General features: G+C 34.2%; 2 protein-coding genes across 2 annotated transcripts; one reads left to right on the forward strand and one right to left on the reverse strand.

Moving 5' to 3' along the window:
* Positions 1 to 10,214: 10,214 nt before the first annotated feature.
* On the forward strand, positions 10,215 to 12,793 carry LOC144999840 (homogentisate prenyltransferase). The gene is made up of 10 exons (XM_078959001.1): positions 10,215 to 10,463; positions 10,858 to 10,979; positions 11,075 to 11,221; positions 11,304 to 11,529; positions 11,623 to 11,696; positions 11,842 to 11,934; positions 12,019 to 12,136; positions 12,340 to 12,402; positions 12,487 to 12,519; positions 12,642 to 12,793. Exons 1-10 carry the CDS (start codon positions 10,260 to 10,262, stop codon positions 12,714 to 12,716), a joined length of 1,155 nt encoding a protein of 384 aa, XP_078815127.1. The 5' UTR covers positions 10,215 to 10,259; the 3' UTR covers positions 12,717 to 12,793.
* A 136-nt stretch (positions 12,794 to 12,929) lies between these two features.
* On the reverse strand, positions 12,930 to 15,647 carry LOC144999838 (IQ domain-containing protein IQM6-like). The gene is made up of 8 exons (XM_078959000.1): positions 15,320 to 15,647; positions 15,114 to 15,228; positions 14,952 to 15,017; positions 14,772 to 14,860; positions 14,573 to 14,660; positions 14,260 to 14,496; positions 14,021 to 14,122; positions 12,930 to 13,787 (listed from the first exon to the last, which is right to left on the reverse strand). Exons 1-8 carry the CDS (start codon positions 15,553 to 15,555, stop codon positions 13,089 to 13,091), a joined length of 1,632 nt encoding a protein of 543 aa, XP_078815126.1. The 5' UTR covers positions 15,556 to 15,647; the 3' UTR covers positions 12,930 to 13,088.
* Positions 15,648 to 15,893: the final 246 nt, after the last annotated feature.

Consider the following 15,893-nt stretch of genomic DNA (forward strand, 5'->3'; position numbering starts at 1 on the left):
TTTGCACCCTATTTAAACGTCTTATTGCAGCCTCCATTGTCCCTTATCCTCCTAGAACACTTCTTATCGAAACCCTAGCCGTTTTGAGTGATCTAAGGCCATTTTTGGTGCTTTTGGGTGGTTGTGAAGCTTGGAAGGAAGGAGGATGTAACACCCAGTTTCCCAGGTATATTGATTTATGTGTATTTCTTTAAGTTATGTAAGGTGACTCGACGAGTTGGTGCTTAGAATCATAAAGTCTGGCCGCGACTGGATGACGTGGTTAATGAAGGGAGTGACTCACCGAGTCAGAGCTGGCGAAAGAAACCCTAATTTCGCGGGTTTGGGACATATTTAAAGGCCCTTATGGCCTTCATTTGCGGCTACCAGTCTACAAAGGGAAACCCTAGAGTGATTGAGCATTTTATGAGAGAAAGGGAGCCATTCTTGACCTTTGTGGTATTGTTTAGCAAGAAGAAGAGGTCCTAGCCAAGAGGAAGCAAAGGACGTTGCTATTCTGTAGATTTGAAGCTAAGATCATCGCATTGAGGTAGTAATTCGAATCTTCTTCTGTTTTATGATTAATATATGGATTTAGGGTTTCTTGGGCCCTTTGTTAGGTTGATTTAATGTCCAAATAGTCCCTTTCTGGCGATGAGGCTTTGGATCTGGATCCATAGAGGTCCAGAGAGCCTTACTCATTAAGCCTTATGAAGAACAATGGAGGTTATGACCTTGGGTTATGGTATTTGGGGCTAGATCATCATATATGGTCATTTAGATGTTGCATGTGCATCAAGTTAGACACTTTACGTGATTAATGAGCTTGGGAATGTTAGATCTAAGGATTAAAGGAATAGATATGACGTCAGAAGCTTGTTTGAGGTTGTGCGTGAAACGAACTTGCCGAGTCCATGAGCAGACTCAACGAGTCGGCGCGGGTTGTCCTGTGACTCAGATCAGTGGATGACTCGCCGAGTTGGGTGAGTGACTCGGTAAGTCAGAAAGGATTCAAAGGACTCGAGTTCACGTATGGATTCGACGAGTCTATGCAAGACTCGACGAGTCGGGTTAAAGGTTGACCGTTGACCAGCGTTGACCAGGGTTGACTAGTGTTGACTTAATAGTGATTAGTCAAACTAAGTCAGCAAAGTATTAATTAGAGATGTAATTATGATATAGGAGGACTATAGGTCGGGGAATCGAGCACGAGTGATTATCCGACATCAGCGAGGTGAGTCTTCTCACTATGTCATACCCGATAGGGTAATTATGTGTGACCGGAAGGTCTTATGCGTATGATGTTTATGTGATTCATGTTATATATGTGATATGTTATGATATGAGTATGATGACATGGACCGGAAGGTCAACAGAGTATGGGCCGGAAGGTCAACAGATTTATGGGATGGAAATCCCCTGAGACACTTGGATCGGAAGATCTTATAGAGTTATGGTCTGGAAATGTGTATGTGTTGTATGTGGTATTTTGGGGAACTCACTAAGCATTTATGCTTACCATTTGTGTGTTATGTGTTTCAGGTACCAGTGATGATCGCGGGAAGGCACTAACATGATCAGTACACACTTACAAATGATATGTTTTTGAGATCTTGGGATATGGATTATGTATTGTGTTTTGTGGAAATATTGGATACATGATTTTGTAATGATTTGAAAATGAAATGTTTTTATTAAAAATTAAATGAAAAAAAAATTGTTTGAAATTTAACGGTGTTACAGAGGAAGCTTGGGAATTTGATTTGGGGCTTGTAGATCCAGAGATCTTATTCCATTTTCAGATCAACCAAGGTAAATGCCTCCTGTTTTGGTCTTTCTTGTGGTTGTTCATCATTAGGGCTTAGATGTTGGGTACATTTAGGGCTTTCTAAGCCATTTTCGGATTGTGATGGGATTCATGGAGTTCTACTTTCAGATCTGAGTCATTGGATGGGTCTCATGGCATAAAGGTGCCACCTTTATGGCCATAAGAGCCCCGTGCACATTGTAGAGCACCTTTTATGGATCTTTGAGCTAAAAACCCCATGCATGTGCACCAATTTGGAACTTTACATATAAAATGGACATTAGGAGGCTAGATCAATGGTTTTGAGGTGTTAAGATCCATTTAAATCGACTATATAGTATTGGTCAAGGATGGACTCGCCGAGTTGTTTTTGGGACTCGACGAGTTGAGGCGTAATGATCACCGAATCCATTATGTGAATGGAACATTTGTTAGGGAGGGGAGTCTCGTAGATGTTTAGATGCGAAAAAGGACCTTATAACCATGTGACTCGATGAGTGTATGAACAGACTCGACGAGTTGTTCATACAACTCGACGAGTCAAGGGAAGGACTTGTTTATAGGATGGTAATGAGCTCGATGAGTTGTTCATACAACTCGATGAGTCGGATGAAGGCTCATTCAGAGTTATTTTAGAAGGAGAACTCGTTGAGTCGTTTCCAAACGCGACGAGTTGAGGCGTGAAGAAGGCCAGATGAAAGGATAGGTACTCGACGAGTTGGGTCAACTAGATGTTGACTTTGACTTGGTCAGGGGTGAAATAATCATTTTACCCTAAGAGTAGTTATCAATGTCTGATTAAGTGTTTTATGGATTTACAGTCGGAGGACCGCCGAAGCAGCTTTGGGATTGGAGCCTCTTGAGGTAGGTTGTTGACTTCAGATTCGGAGTTAGAACCATCAGAAAAGCCTCCAGCGTGGTGATCATCCAAAGGGATCGGATGATCCTCTTCTGGCTCTACTTCAAGCCATCCATCATTGCCTTCGTTTGGGAAGTACGGGTCGCCAGTAGGATGGAATCCATCCATGATATCTATGCGAGAAAAGGGGTATAAGAATCTAATATAAATAGACGTACTACTTAATATTACTATAAGATGATCCTTATCAGTTACTTCAATACTTGCATAGTGCATACTAGCTATATGAAATCAAAACAGGATAGACATTCGAATAAGTAACCCTAACTCCATATCCACAACCAAACAAGGAACAGGAAGTAGAGCAAAGATCACCGATTCTAAGTCTATGACACCTTAATCACATATAACCTTAGCGTACCCACTTAGCAACTATTGACCTACTAGTAAATACCTTTTTAGTTCTCAAATAAGTAATTATAGTAACACAAAATACTCATATAGTATTTTAGGTTTATGTTCTGTTCTAATGTTCTCATTGTAGTAGTGTTGGTAAGTTTTTAGACTTGTTGCAACCTCACAACCATTCTTAGGCATATGCTAATCACTTCTCGGACCAACATAATTGATCAGGCTATGTCATTCCCAGAACTAACAATACATCCCCTAATCTACTTGTGATGTTCAACAATGGTAATACTTTTGTTCTGTTCTAGTGACACTGATTTTAGTAGGAATGCATGTATGTATACTTAGTTAAATATTTTATTATTTAAAAGTATAAAGTCTTGGTCAGAGTATTTAATCACGTTGTGTTTATAGTTTGTATATCTTTTATGGGTTGATATACTCGATTCACTATAAACAATGCTCTCATACCAATCTGTCACACCCCAAAACTGGAATGGCGAGCGGAGGACATCATGTACAGTATCACAACAAAGAATAGTAGTAAACAAGCAACAACATCATCTATTGCATTAAATAATATAATTTGATACATGTGTGTTCTGTAAAGTTTATAAGACACCAAAAATGTAAATCAAAATAAGAGATGAGTCTTGAACGAGCTCCATCTTCTCAAAATCTGGCATATGTACCTATCTACTAATGATATGAGAATACAAATTATTTTGAAAGAGTTGATCAGCTTTAAAGCTGGTGAGTTCATAAGCATTTTAGTGTCATTGTTTGTATGAAAATATTTGGAAGTGTTTGATATATAAGTTTGTAGTAAATATTTATATCTCCTAAAAAATCTTATATTTTGTACTAAAAGTAGCCTTCTACCAAGGCATCAAATGTTTTGTATGTTTGTTTCTTGTAAGAGTGTGTAATTTCCCCAAGTGTGACTATCATTAACCAAAAATATACTTTTCACATTACCGTTTATGTGAGAAGATCACAATGTGAATGCAATGGGAAAATAAAAAAAATATTGTAGTGTTGTATTATAGTAACTACTGTTGTACTAACTACCTTAAACCGGTTGTTAGTTAAGGTATAATGTGATATGATTGCAACATACTATCGACTAAAAACACGACGATGAAAGACGTCAGGAGAAATGACATTTGGCACCTGTAGACTTGCAAGTCCCACTGTAGCGAACAACAAGGTGTAGGATAGTCAATCCAGTATAGATCTATACAAAAATTCACGCTCTCCCTCCAGGAGACTCTGGATACAAAACGAGCCATGACAGTGATGCCATGCCTCGAAACAGTAGCTCACATTTATGTTATTGTATTCTTGTATATGTATTGTATGTACTAGTGTATTGTATGTTCTCTCTGTCTAGTATGTAGTATGTTCTCTTTGTTTCTCATTATAGTATGTTCTCTTGTATAGTGTATAGTATGTTCTCATAGTTTCTCATTATAGTATATTCATTATGTTTCTCATAATAGTATATCCTCTTAGTTTCTCATAATAGTATATCTTCTTAGTTTCTCATAATAGTAAGTGTGTATTGACTCATGAATGAACTGACTCTTGTATGTTTCGTTGTACTATAAGTAATGAGTAATGTCTTCCTAAACTATACTTATTATAGTTTACTAGTAGAGTTGTTTGTATGACTGAGTGTGTTGAACTGAGATAAAAGCTTTTATGTCTTATATATATACATAATATATAACTAAGGATCAAACGACACTTGGACAAACAACAAGGTACTCTAAGTCTAAAACCAAACGAGGAACATGAAATAAAGTGAGTTATCAATCCCAAGTCCTTCCAACCTTACTTATATAACTAAATATGCATTAGACATGGTTTTGATAATATATAAGTTTAAAATAGTTAAAAGAAAAGGTTTGACATGTAAGAAAAAGTTTGATAAAGAGTTTAACATGTAAAAGATTTTGATAAACATTTTGAAGTAACTTGTTTGAAAAAATAGTTAAAAGTATAGTAAATCTATTTGTTTGATAGTTATTAATCACATGTGATAGATATAATTGATGGGTTTTATGCATAAGAAACAATCCTACGTGCTCATACAAACCCTAATGCTTGGATCTAGGTTTCTCTATTGTAAATGATTTGAATCCAAGACTTACAAACATAGATCTATCATATATAACTCGAAATTATCATAAAGAAAACAGATCTAAGTGATTTACCTCTTTCAAGTAGCTTGAAATCCTTGTAATCTTCTTGATCTTGAGCTTAGAGTCATAATTGCAACTCCTCTAATGGTTCACAAACCCCACAAGCAAGAAGGCAACTGTATGAGAGGGATAAAAGGATGCTAAATTCGGCCTTAGGGTTCCCTTGGAAGCAAGTGGCCGAATTTGGGAGCTAGGGGTCCATATGTATACTTGCAGGCTGCTAGGGTTTCAGTCTAAACCCTAATGGACAGCTTAACCACCAAGCAGCCCAAGGAACCTTATGGAATAAGGCCTTGGATGAAAATATGATGGATCCCAAAATAATATCGTTCCCCCTTAAGTCCATAAGGTTTCCTTAGCCCAAAACTTAACTATCATACATTTGACAGTTTATACCCCTTTATATAACTAATCTCTTTTAGTCACCAAATTAATTCTTAATTATTTTATGACCAATACTAATTAAATAAATATGATTTATCCTTTAATATATTATTCTTATAATATATTAATAAACCACAATTTTCTCTTTCTTTCCTTAAATTACCCTGTCAAGTTGCTTTGGTGAAGGCAACCCAAAAGGACCATGCACAACTGGGTCAAGTACACACCAAATATAATTACGGGCTTAAACACTATTCCAACAATAATAACTATAATGTTTCAACTTGTATTCCCCCACCCCATAAAAGCATTTAAAATCATTTAAAAGGTAGATTAAGGGGTATGAACTCACCTGTAGTGAGTGGTTTGGATGAACGAGTGGTATAGGAAGCTAAGTGCCAAGTGAATACTTGAGCACACACACACAGATCCTATTTATCATATAATGATACATATAAGCATCTAATTAGTATTTAAACAACTAATTATACAAGTAAATACACCCTGGGACATGGAAAACACTTTGATTCAAGTGCTAGGAGTACAAAGGGTTGCATCTAAAGGTTGTAGGGCCTCACATATGAGTTTACGACCCAAATGGTAAACCCCCCATGAGTTTATGGCCCAATGAGTTTACGGCCGTAAAATCATGGTAACTTGTACTATTTTGTGTGTTAGGGTCCTATGGTCTTCCTTGAAGTGTTCTAGACTTAGTTCCAAGGCTTAGGAAGGAGTTGTGGCAATATTGCACCACTAATTAGGGTTTACGGCCCAAGGAGATTGCCTTGGCTGTAAACACCTTTTGTTCTTGAGTTCTTGATGTTTTCAAGTCCTTAATTCAACATCCTAACTAACTAACATGTATAGGAGGTAGCAACTTACAATTTGAAGGCAAAAGGAGGGTGTTTTCGGCCCAAAACACCTAAGTGTTATTGGCAAAATGAAGAACACTTGAAGATCTATCCAAAATAGAAATATTACTTACTAGATTGAAGATTTTAATGAAGGTTATTGATGATAGTTAAGAGAGAATTGGATTATAGCCTTGGAAAGATGAAGAATGAAGAAGAAGTGAAGGAATATCATGTATATAACATGAGTTTACGGCCACCATGTGTTTACGGCCATAAATTCACATGGTGTGGCCATAAACTCCACATAATGAAGATTAAAGCTTGTTTGTTAGGTTACAACTTCAACTGACACTTCCTTTCACTCATTCCTTTGGTGTACTTAGGCTCAAAATGCTCAAACAGACTCCAAACAGTGCTAAAAGTTAACAGAAATAGGTCTAACTTTGATTGAAGTGAGTGGTTTGTACAAGATAGAAATTTCAGGTTGTCACAGATTCGACATTTTGAGGTCGATTGAGAATTGGCATTTTAATAATTCGAGGAGTCGAGGAGAATTGCAGAATACGAGGAGACGAGAGCAATTTATCAACATCGGTAATTCTCTTTTGTTATTTCAGAATTTCTATTCTCTTTCTTCTTTAATTCGGTTACAGCTTTACCCTACGAACTAATATGGAATTTTTTTAAAATCCAAATCGATTCTAGAAACTCAGTAGTGAGCACCGAGCTTTATTTGTTCGAGAACTAGTGAAGCTTTTTTTGTCTGTCTGATTTGAGAACTAACGAGTGAAGGTTTTTTAGTTTTGTTTTGATTTCTTGCGATTGGATTATTCAAGTATTGTTTTATGTGTTGCTATATTATAATAGTTGTGTGGGTGTGTTACTAGAAGTATTCAAGTACTACTCTCAATTTTGGGATTTTTTTTGGCTTTTGGTTGGAATGATGAATCTGTCCATAAGATTGAAGTCTTAAAACATATACTCGTCTTTTATATTTACCTAATATTCTAATTTTTACCTTTGGCTTCAAAGTTGAATTTCTTTAAATCTTTCTCATCGATCGGATAGATAATTGATTTTCTATCTTTCCAGTTTATTATTATTAGTTTTAATTAAGTCTCGATAAATTACATCTTCTCAAACTTTTTTGATAATTTCATTAATGTTGGAGTTGTTTTTTAGTATTATTCGGCTATAAGTTTTTTGGAATTATTTTGTTAGTATCCAAGAAATTAATCTTTAATATGTAATTACTTTTTAGCATTATGGTTGTATAATTGTTTTGACCGTATGATTTTTTCGGCTGTATATGTTATTAACATGTTCAAGGAAAAACTATTACTTGTTGATTGTTGTTTCATTAAATTGGCTAGTTGTTGATTTTTTCTATTGTTGTTATCTATTATTGTTTTTATTTATTAAAGACTAAATTTTTAGGATCCAATAAGGATTGAAAGTATTTAAGAGAAAACTGAATCACGTAGCTATTAGGATTTAAAAGTATTTGAGAGAGAAATTAAATAGCCCCAGGTGTGAATCTTGATAACATATATGATATTTTTTTATTCAAATAATGTATAGAGTTATAGTTTGTATAAATGTGTTTTGAATAAAAAGGTTATGGAGCAATATTGCTTTACAAATTTATGTGTTGTATGAGTTTGATGCAGTTGTATCATTGTATGGTAAAAATAGGGCATTGCCAAGATTTTCCACCCTAAGCATAGAAAACCTTTGGACCGGCCCTGGCTAACAACTTCAAGATAATTTGAAAAAATATTACAACATTATTTTCCATAGTTTCAAAATGTTATACGGTTGGTCTATTTAGATAAATTCATTAAATCAGGTGTTAACTACTTGTAAAAATTATCAATTTACCTCTATTTATTTACTTTATAATATATTCATTTCTTTTATCATTTTCTGCATGGTTAACCTAAATTGTTCCCTTAAATGCAATGGTGCACCACATTCATTTTCTTATAACATTTTTGGTGATGATGTTATCCCTCAACAATTCCTATTATGCACGCCATTGCGGAAGCATCCCTCTCATGCTTTCCTCCTACAACTACAAGTTCGTGCCAATCATGGTCACATTCATTATTTCTTTTAGTGGCGGAAACAAAATGTTTTAGTAGGGGTAACATTATTTTTTTTTCCGAATAAATATAAATTAGTAGTGATAATGCACATAATAGAAAAAACATAAAAAAACATATTTTTTTTACCTAATCGAAAAAACATAACAAAACCATTGGATCATCTCACTGAAAAAGAGTTCGATATGATTTTGAGGGCTAGAACAGACATCATGAAAAAATATTACAAATAATGTTTTAATTTAATTGTCATTTTTATGTAGTGTTTTTATTTAATTGTCGTTTTTGTCTATGTAATCGGTTTTAATTAAATTAATAAAGTATGTTAATTTTATTAATTTTATATAATTAAAGAAATAAAAAAATAAAATAAAAATGTGCTATTACATCAACTAGCTTTGTAGAGTGAGAGAAATAATATGACGATCACATGACATTACAACAATGTTGTATACTACGATATGACATTCACCGGTATAAATGTAATGATATTATATTGGTGGGTGGGATGCGGGAAAGAAGAGCACGAAAGGGAACCGTAGGCAGCTACACAATACCACCACTGTGGTTTAGGGGGTGTGGAGGAAGGGTGAGGGGATGCTATCTCGGCCTCTTTTTCTCGTGTGATTGACCAACTTTTTTTTTAAGTTTATTTAATATTTATTAAATTATATGTATACTAAAAAAATTATAAAAAATATATTAAAATTTATGATTTTTAATTCGATATATATATATATATATATATATATATATATATATATATATATATATATATATATATATATATAATGAAAAGATAATAAAAGAATGAAAAGAATTTTCTGTATTTTAGTATAGGAATGGCAATGGGGGGGGGGGGGGGGGGGGGGGTTCGGGGTGGGCATGGATTCCCAAACCCGTCCCGATAACTTTCGGGTATCTTATCGGGGCGCCCCATTGAGTTTTGGGTTTCCCCGTCGGGTTTCGGGTATCTTATTGGGTTTACAACAACTAATAACGAAATCTTTATTCTCTTTTAGGGTACCCCAATATCTTATAAAATATACATTTTCTAGCAACTCTTTTAAATTAAAAACATGATGCATCACTTTAATAAAATAAACTGGACGTTATATAAAAAATTATTTGATTTAAGTTTTGTTTAATACGTCAAAACACATAAAAATGATCATTAACACCAGATTGTTAATAACTAAAAAAATTGTCCACGATAAGTATTTTATATTTGAACGTGTACAATATTATATATATATATATATATATATATATATATATATATATATATATATATATATATATATATAATCGGGGCGAGGATAACCCACTCCCTGCCCCGAACTCGATAAAAAACCCAATAACGACCCGTTACCCGACCCGAAATAATCGGGTTTCGGGTTTCCCGTCGGGTTTGGGTTTTTTTGCCATCCCTATTTTAGTAGGTGAGTGAAAAGCTAAAGTGAAATTGAAAAAGTGAGTGATAAAAGATAATAATATTAAATGTTAACTAGTTCTAAAAAAAAACCAACCGTGTGTGAAGAAATTGCACAGAAGAGCCAAGAAGAGGGTTCCGTTGAAACAAAAGGACAACCAATAAGGGTACCCCTAGCAAAATACTCAAACAAAAGGCACCACGAGTTCATTCTCCCCCTCACAATGGAGTTATCACTCTCATCTTCTTCCCTTCGAGTTTCTGGTTCATCTCCACATTTCAGAAAATTTACCACAAACACCAAATGCAAATTCTACAATACAGTTTTCAAGTTCCCTGACAACTCTACTCTTACAACCAACTTCTACAGTATCAAACGAAGCTCAAACGTAGTTTCGAACAAATTCCCAAAGCAATTCTCCATCACGGTATGTTCAATTCCATCGCCATCTTCATGGATTTCTCATATTTTGGTGAAATTCGTTTTTAGATTTTCGAAATTTATCAATTTCACGTGATCGCTACTGTGAAGTTCAAATTGTGTATCGCGTTTGAAGTTGAATGAAGTCCAATTGAGCTCATAAAATTTGGGAATGGTGGGAGTAACAATCAAAATTTGCTTAATTAATTTTGTTTTAATCATGTCCTATTAGCTCTTGCTAATTTTACTTTTCAGTTGCCAATTGCTACTTGATTGTAAGGTAGGATTGAATTCGATTTTGGATTCCCGTTGCCATTGCATTTCGAGCTTTCGAAATTAAGCATTAATCCATCTCAATTCTTCGAGAAGTTACTTGTTTATAATCTGATCTTCATCAACAGGCCTGCAGTCAAGTTGGTGCTGCTGAATCCGAACCACCATTAAAGAAAGTTGCAGATTTCAAAGACGCATTCTGGAGATTTCTAAGACCCCACACAATTCGCGGAACATCATTAGGATCAGTGTAAGCATTTATATCATCAAACAACTTTAATCACAAGCTTCATAACATCAAACCATCAAAACTAAAACCATCTTCTCTCTAATTTTTCTCCATAGGTCTTTAGTAACAAGAGCACTTCTCGAAAACCCAAATCTCATCAAATGGTCGCTTTTAATCAAGGCATTTTCCGGCCTAATCGCTCTGATATGTGGAAATGGTTACATAGTCGGCATCAATCAAATATATGATATCGGAATTGATAAGTAAGCATTGTATCATTTCATAATTATCAATTATTAACATAGTTTTGTGGTTTATTACTTGATTCTGGCTTTGATTTTTCAGGGTAAACAAACCCTATCTACCAATTGCTGCTGGAGATCTTTCTGTTCAATCAGCATGGTTTTTAGTGTTATCATTTGCAGCACTTGGTGTTCTTATTGTCGCCATGAATTTTGGCCCTTTTATCACTTCCCTTTATTGTCTTGGTCTTTTTCTGGGCACCATTTATTCTGTTCCACCATTTCGCATGAAAAGATTTCCTGTTGCAGCATTTCTCATCATTGCCACGGTTGTTTTTCTTACAATTCTGTTTTTTTTTCAATAAAAGTATATCAACCTACTTTATTGTCTAAATCTTGAATGAAATATGTAAACATTTCAGGTGAGAGGTTTTCTTCTAAATTTTGGTGTATATTATGCTGTGAGAGCTGCTTTAGGACTAACATTTCAATGGAGGTTATAAGTTCTTGCTTTTATGTAACACTTTTTCAATTGTTTTTTGTACAAAAAAAAGTTACATTAACTTTTTCCTTTTTGCAATATCTTTTTTTTTTTTTTTTTTTTTTTCTTGAAATGATTTCAAGATTCAATTTTTATGCAGTTCACCAGTGGCTTTTATCACAACATTTGTGACATTATTTGCATTAGTAATCGCCATTACTAAAGATCTTCCCGATGTAGAGGGTGACCGAAAGTAAGTTTTTAAAATTTAAAACTTTAATATTTTTTTTTTCCATTTCTTTTGTTTTTTTTAATTGATTATGATATCATTTTCCAGGTTTCAAATTTCCACTTTTGCAACAAAACTTGGAGTAAGAAACATTGCTTTATTAGGATCTGGGCTTCTTATGATGAATTATATTGGTTCAATAGTGGCAGCATTCTACTTGCCTCAGGTGAACACTTTATATCAAAATGTCTAAAATAACTGAAAAGGGCAAAAATGTCTTTTTACATGGTCCAAGGACCAATAAAGCATAAAGGTTTCCATAGTTGTCTAAGAAAAATGGGAGTTTAATAAAGTAACAGAAATTTAATATTTATTTTTTTATGAATTAGAATTTAAAATTTTAGAATAATGGCTTTATGAAAAATGCAGGCTTTCAGGAGCAGCTTGATGATACCATTACATACCATCTTGGCTTCCTGTTTGATTTTCCAGGTTTTTATTTAATCTATTTAATCAGTTTTTTTATTTTTTCACCTTTTAAAAAAATAAAAATTAAATATGGATAACTTTATTCAGGCATGGGTACTTGAGCGTGCGAATTACACCCAGGTAACACATACTTGTTGCAAAACTCCATAGATTCAGTGTTACTATGCTATAAGGACTTGTATTTCATGCATTAAAAGTTGTACCTTTTACTAGACTTTAATTTAAGCACTTTTCAATTGCAGGAGGCTATAGCAGGGTACTACCGTTTTATATGGAATTTATTTTATGCAGAGTACATCATATTTCCTTTCATCTGATCTTCTTCATGTAACATATATATTTCATTGATAAAATGTAATCATATGAGACTTCAACAAAAGTTGACTTTTTTTTTTTTTTTGCCTCAAAGAATGATGAAAGTTGACTTGTTAGTCTCAATAGGTTCTTGATCTTTTTTCAAGAAATGTTGTAATGGTATTTGACAAAGAGTTTATACAAGTATTTATATTTAATAAGAGTGTAAACAAGTATTTATATTTGACAAAGAGTTTATGTTTATACAAATGGGGCCCACAATCACGCATATGAAACATTAGATAAATACAAAGTAATGAAAACATATACAAAGACAAGTTAGAAAAAAGTAATGAAAACATATTATAACAAAATTTGATCCTAAAATGTGATTCCTAGTCTAAACTTTGATGACTTCTTGAAAATTCTTCTATATTTGCTAAAGAATAGCTTTTTTTCCTCCTATTACTTATTTCACAATTTTTAAACCCCAATCTCCAAAGAGAATTTTTGGGTGACAAGCACACCTCAAGAGCCCTAAACTGTAACTCTGTAGGGTAGTCTCGTACACAACCGATTCGTGGGCCCGCACCTGTTGTCCACCGACAGCTCAGCTGTTTAGCCAACTGAAAAGACTTTGTTTCTTTATGTGAATTAATCCTCTCCATAATCTTCTCCTCCGAAACCGGAAACTCATACCCTTCTTCTCCCGAATCAAAAAGATTCCGTTTGGATACCATGAGTTCGATACTTGACAACAGTTTTTCAGCTGTTTCATCATGATCATCCCCTTCATCTGAGGAGTGACTGGGTTCCGGTTCTGGTTCTGGTTCGGGTGTGGGGCCCGATTGGGATTCTGATGTTTGGAATGACAAAATGATGTCTTCTTTTGTTGGGATTTCAAGTGTGATAATCTTTGGGTTTGAAAATGGGGGACAAGTCCCCGACCTTTCCCTTTGTGGTTTGGAATCATTTCGGTATTTGGATTCGGTTTCTTCTGTAGCTCGAGAGAAATCCGGCTCTGATACACTATTCCGCATTTCGTATCCCGTCATTTTTTCATTGGGCACTTCTTCATCCTCATCTGGGCTTTTCTGTGAATTTTATATCATTAAATAGAATCTTATCTAACCCACATGTAAATCAGGTACACAATGACTCACTGATAGGTATAAGTTCAATTCATATTGAAAATTAAAACTCTCATACTATAACTGTTGAGACTCGAACCTTTTTAATATTATCTTGGTTTAAATTTTGGAAAAAAAGATTTTAACCCGGATATAAAGACATGATTTTTCGTAAGAATATTGAATTATTATTGTACCTTAATAGTTTGGATATTAATTTGGTGTTGCTCAAGAAACGAAATGAAAGCTTCAAAATTTTCTTTGGTTGGGAGGTAATGTCCACTATGAGGCCACACAGCCTATCAAAAGAAATTAACGGTTAATATACCAAATAACCGATTTCAGTCATCCGATATCTGATGATATCGGATGACTGTCACCGGTCATCAGATATATCTGATGACCGGTCGAAATTTAATTATATAGACAAACATGCCTTCAAGATACCGTCTACAACCACCAACCGTCCAGCAGACAATGTAGCACCACCAGCTAAAAAACTCGAATGTTGAAATTTGCCTTTAAGCTTCATCCCAACATATAATATATTTGAAGTACTAAGCACAAATATCCATTTCACACCCGTGGGTTCTCGAGTATCTATAAGCTTCCTACTCAATTTATATATAAACTTCCCGTCTTCCACTGTAGCTTCAAAATCCTCCCTTTCTATCTGAAAACAAAAAAAAAATCAAAATTTTTTGTATAAAGAAAGCAAACCCGTGTAAATTTTTTATCTAAAAACTTACAGGACTTAGATACTTGATGCATTGTTGTTGAAGCTTTGACCTCGGGCATCTTTCAAGATTGACCTCTTTACCCTCCCCTATGTCAAGCCTAACATTGTGTCATAAACTATGGAGTTTAGTTTAGTTTAGTCAACTTCATTTGTGTGTGTATGTGTGTGTGTGTTTTTTTTTTTTTTTAAATGATGAGATATGATCTTACCAATAGAAAAAGGGTTGTTTACTTTCGCAATGAAGCCATTTGACATAATAAAAATGAAGATTATGACCATAACGATGTCGTGGATCGATCTGTTTTTTACAAAAATGAAATTGAATCAATATATTTAATTATAAAAATAAAATAAAAAAAGATAAAATCCATCAAGATTGGAAAACTTACTGCCTCGAGCCAATGTTGTAAAGCTAGTTTACATGCCTTTGCATGGTGTGATAACCCTTTTCCAACCTGAAATTTCAGGATAATTTTATATACTTTACCCTAGAATTTACTAATATTTATAGAAGTGAAAAATTAAAGATAGTAAAAACTAAAAATATGTACCTTTGCAGCTCGTGTTCTTGCTCTTGACCAACGTGAAACAGCAGTCTCTGGTTTTTCAATTTCAAAGAATGATACAGAACTACACTTGAGCACAGCAAAATCCAAGAGCTTCCACCTACATAATCAAAGATTTTAACTTGTAATCTATGCATAAAGATTTGTACCCATTGCAAAAAAAAGTCAAAAATGAATAACTATAAACTAACCATCTATGTTCAACAAGTATTGCACAATCAGCTAACTGTCTTCTGGTTCTGAAGCTTTTGTATGTTTTCTGAAGCTTCAATGCTGCAAGATCACGATCCATTAGAGGCTCAGGCAATGGAGATTCAGGCCCCACCATGTTTGACTCTGTCATTTGACTTTCAAAGGTTTTTGCAGGAATGTGTTCTTCTTTTGTAGAGGAATAAGCTGGGAACCCGAGTTTCCATTTTCCTCCCATTAAAGCTTTAAAAACCCTCAAACGAACATCTTTCTAGAATAATCGATTTCATCAATATGTGAAAATGGGAATGAGATATATATATATATATATATATATATATATATATATATATATATATATATATATATTGTTGTTTGCATAAACAAATTGGGGTTTAGGTATGTTTGAGATCAGCAACCTGACACATAAAAGAAAGACATCATCAGAATAGATTTTTTTAAGTGATTTTAGAAGTCAACTTTGAAGGTAGCTGTGTAGCTCATGAGTTAATAATGTTAGGTGAAACATCCACTTCTGTCCCCCTACTGAATTCATATTAAAGTGCCACGTTAAAT

This window comes from Lactuca saligna, chromosome 6 (genome assembly GCF_052625555.1).
Source record: "Lactuca saligna cultivar CGN05327 chromosome 6, ASM5262555v1, whole genome shotgun sequence".
NCBI classification, from domain to species: domain Eukaryota; kingdom Viridiplantae; phylum Streptophyta; class Magnoliopsida; order Asterales; family Asteraceae; genus Lactuca; species Lactuca saligna.

Coding starts and splice junctions, on each gene's coding strand:
- LOC144999840 (XM_078959001.1), top strand. CDS start 10,260: ATGGAGTTATCACTCTCATCTTCTTCCCTTCGAGTTTCTGGTTCATCT. Junction 10,464..10,857: donor CAAAGCAATTCTCCATCACG/GTATGTTCAATT, acceptor CTTCATCAACAG/GCCTGCAGTCAAGTTGGTGC. Junction 12,137..12,339: donor CAGCATTCTACTTGCCTCAG/GTGAACACTTTA, acceptor TGAAAAATGCAG/GCTTTCAGGAGCAGCTTGAT.
- LOC144999838 (XM_078959000.1), bottom strand. CDS start 15,555: ATGGGAGGAAAATGGAAACTCGGGTTCCCAGCTTATTCCTCTACAAAA. Junction 14,497..14,572: donor GCATCAAGTATCTAAGTCCT/GTAAGTTTTTAG, acceptor TTTTGTTTTCAG/ATAGAAAGGGAGGATTTTGA. Junction 13,788..14,020: donor TTAATATCCAAACTATTAAG/GTACAATAATAA, acceptor TAAAATTCACAG/AAAAGCCCAGATGAGGATGA.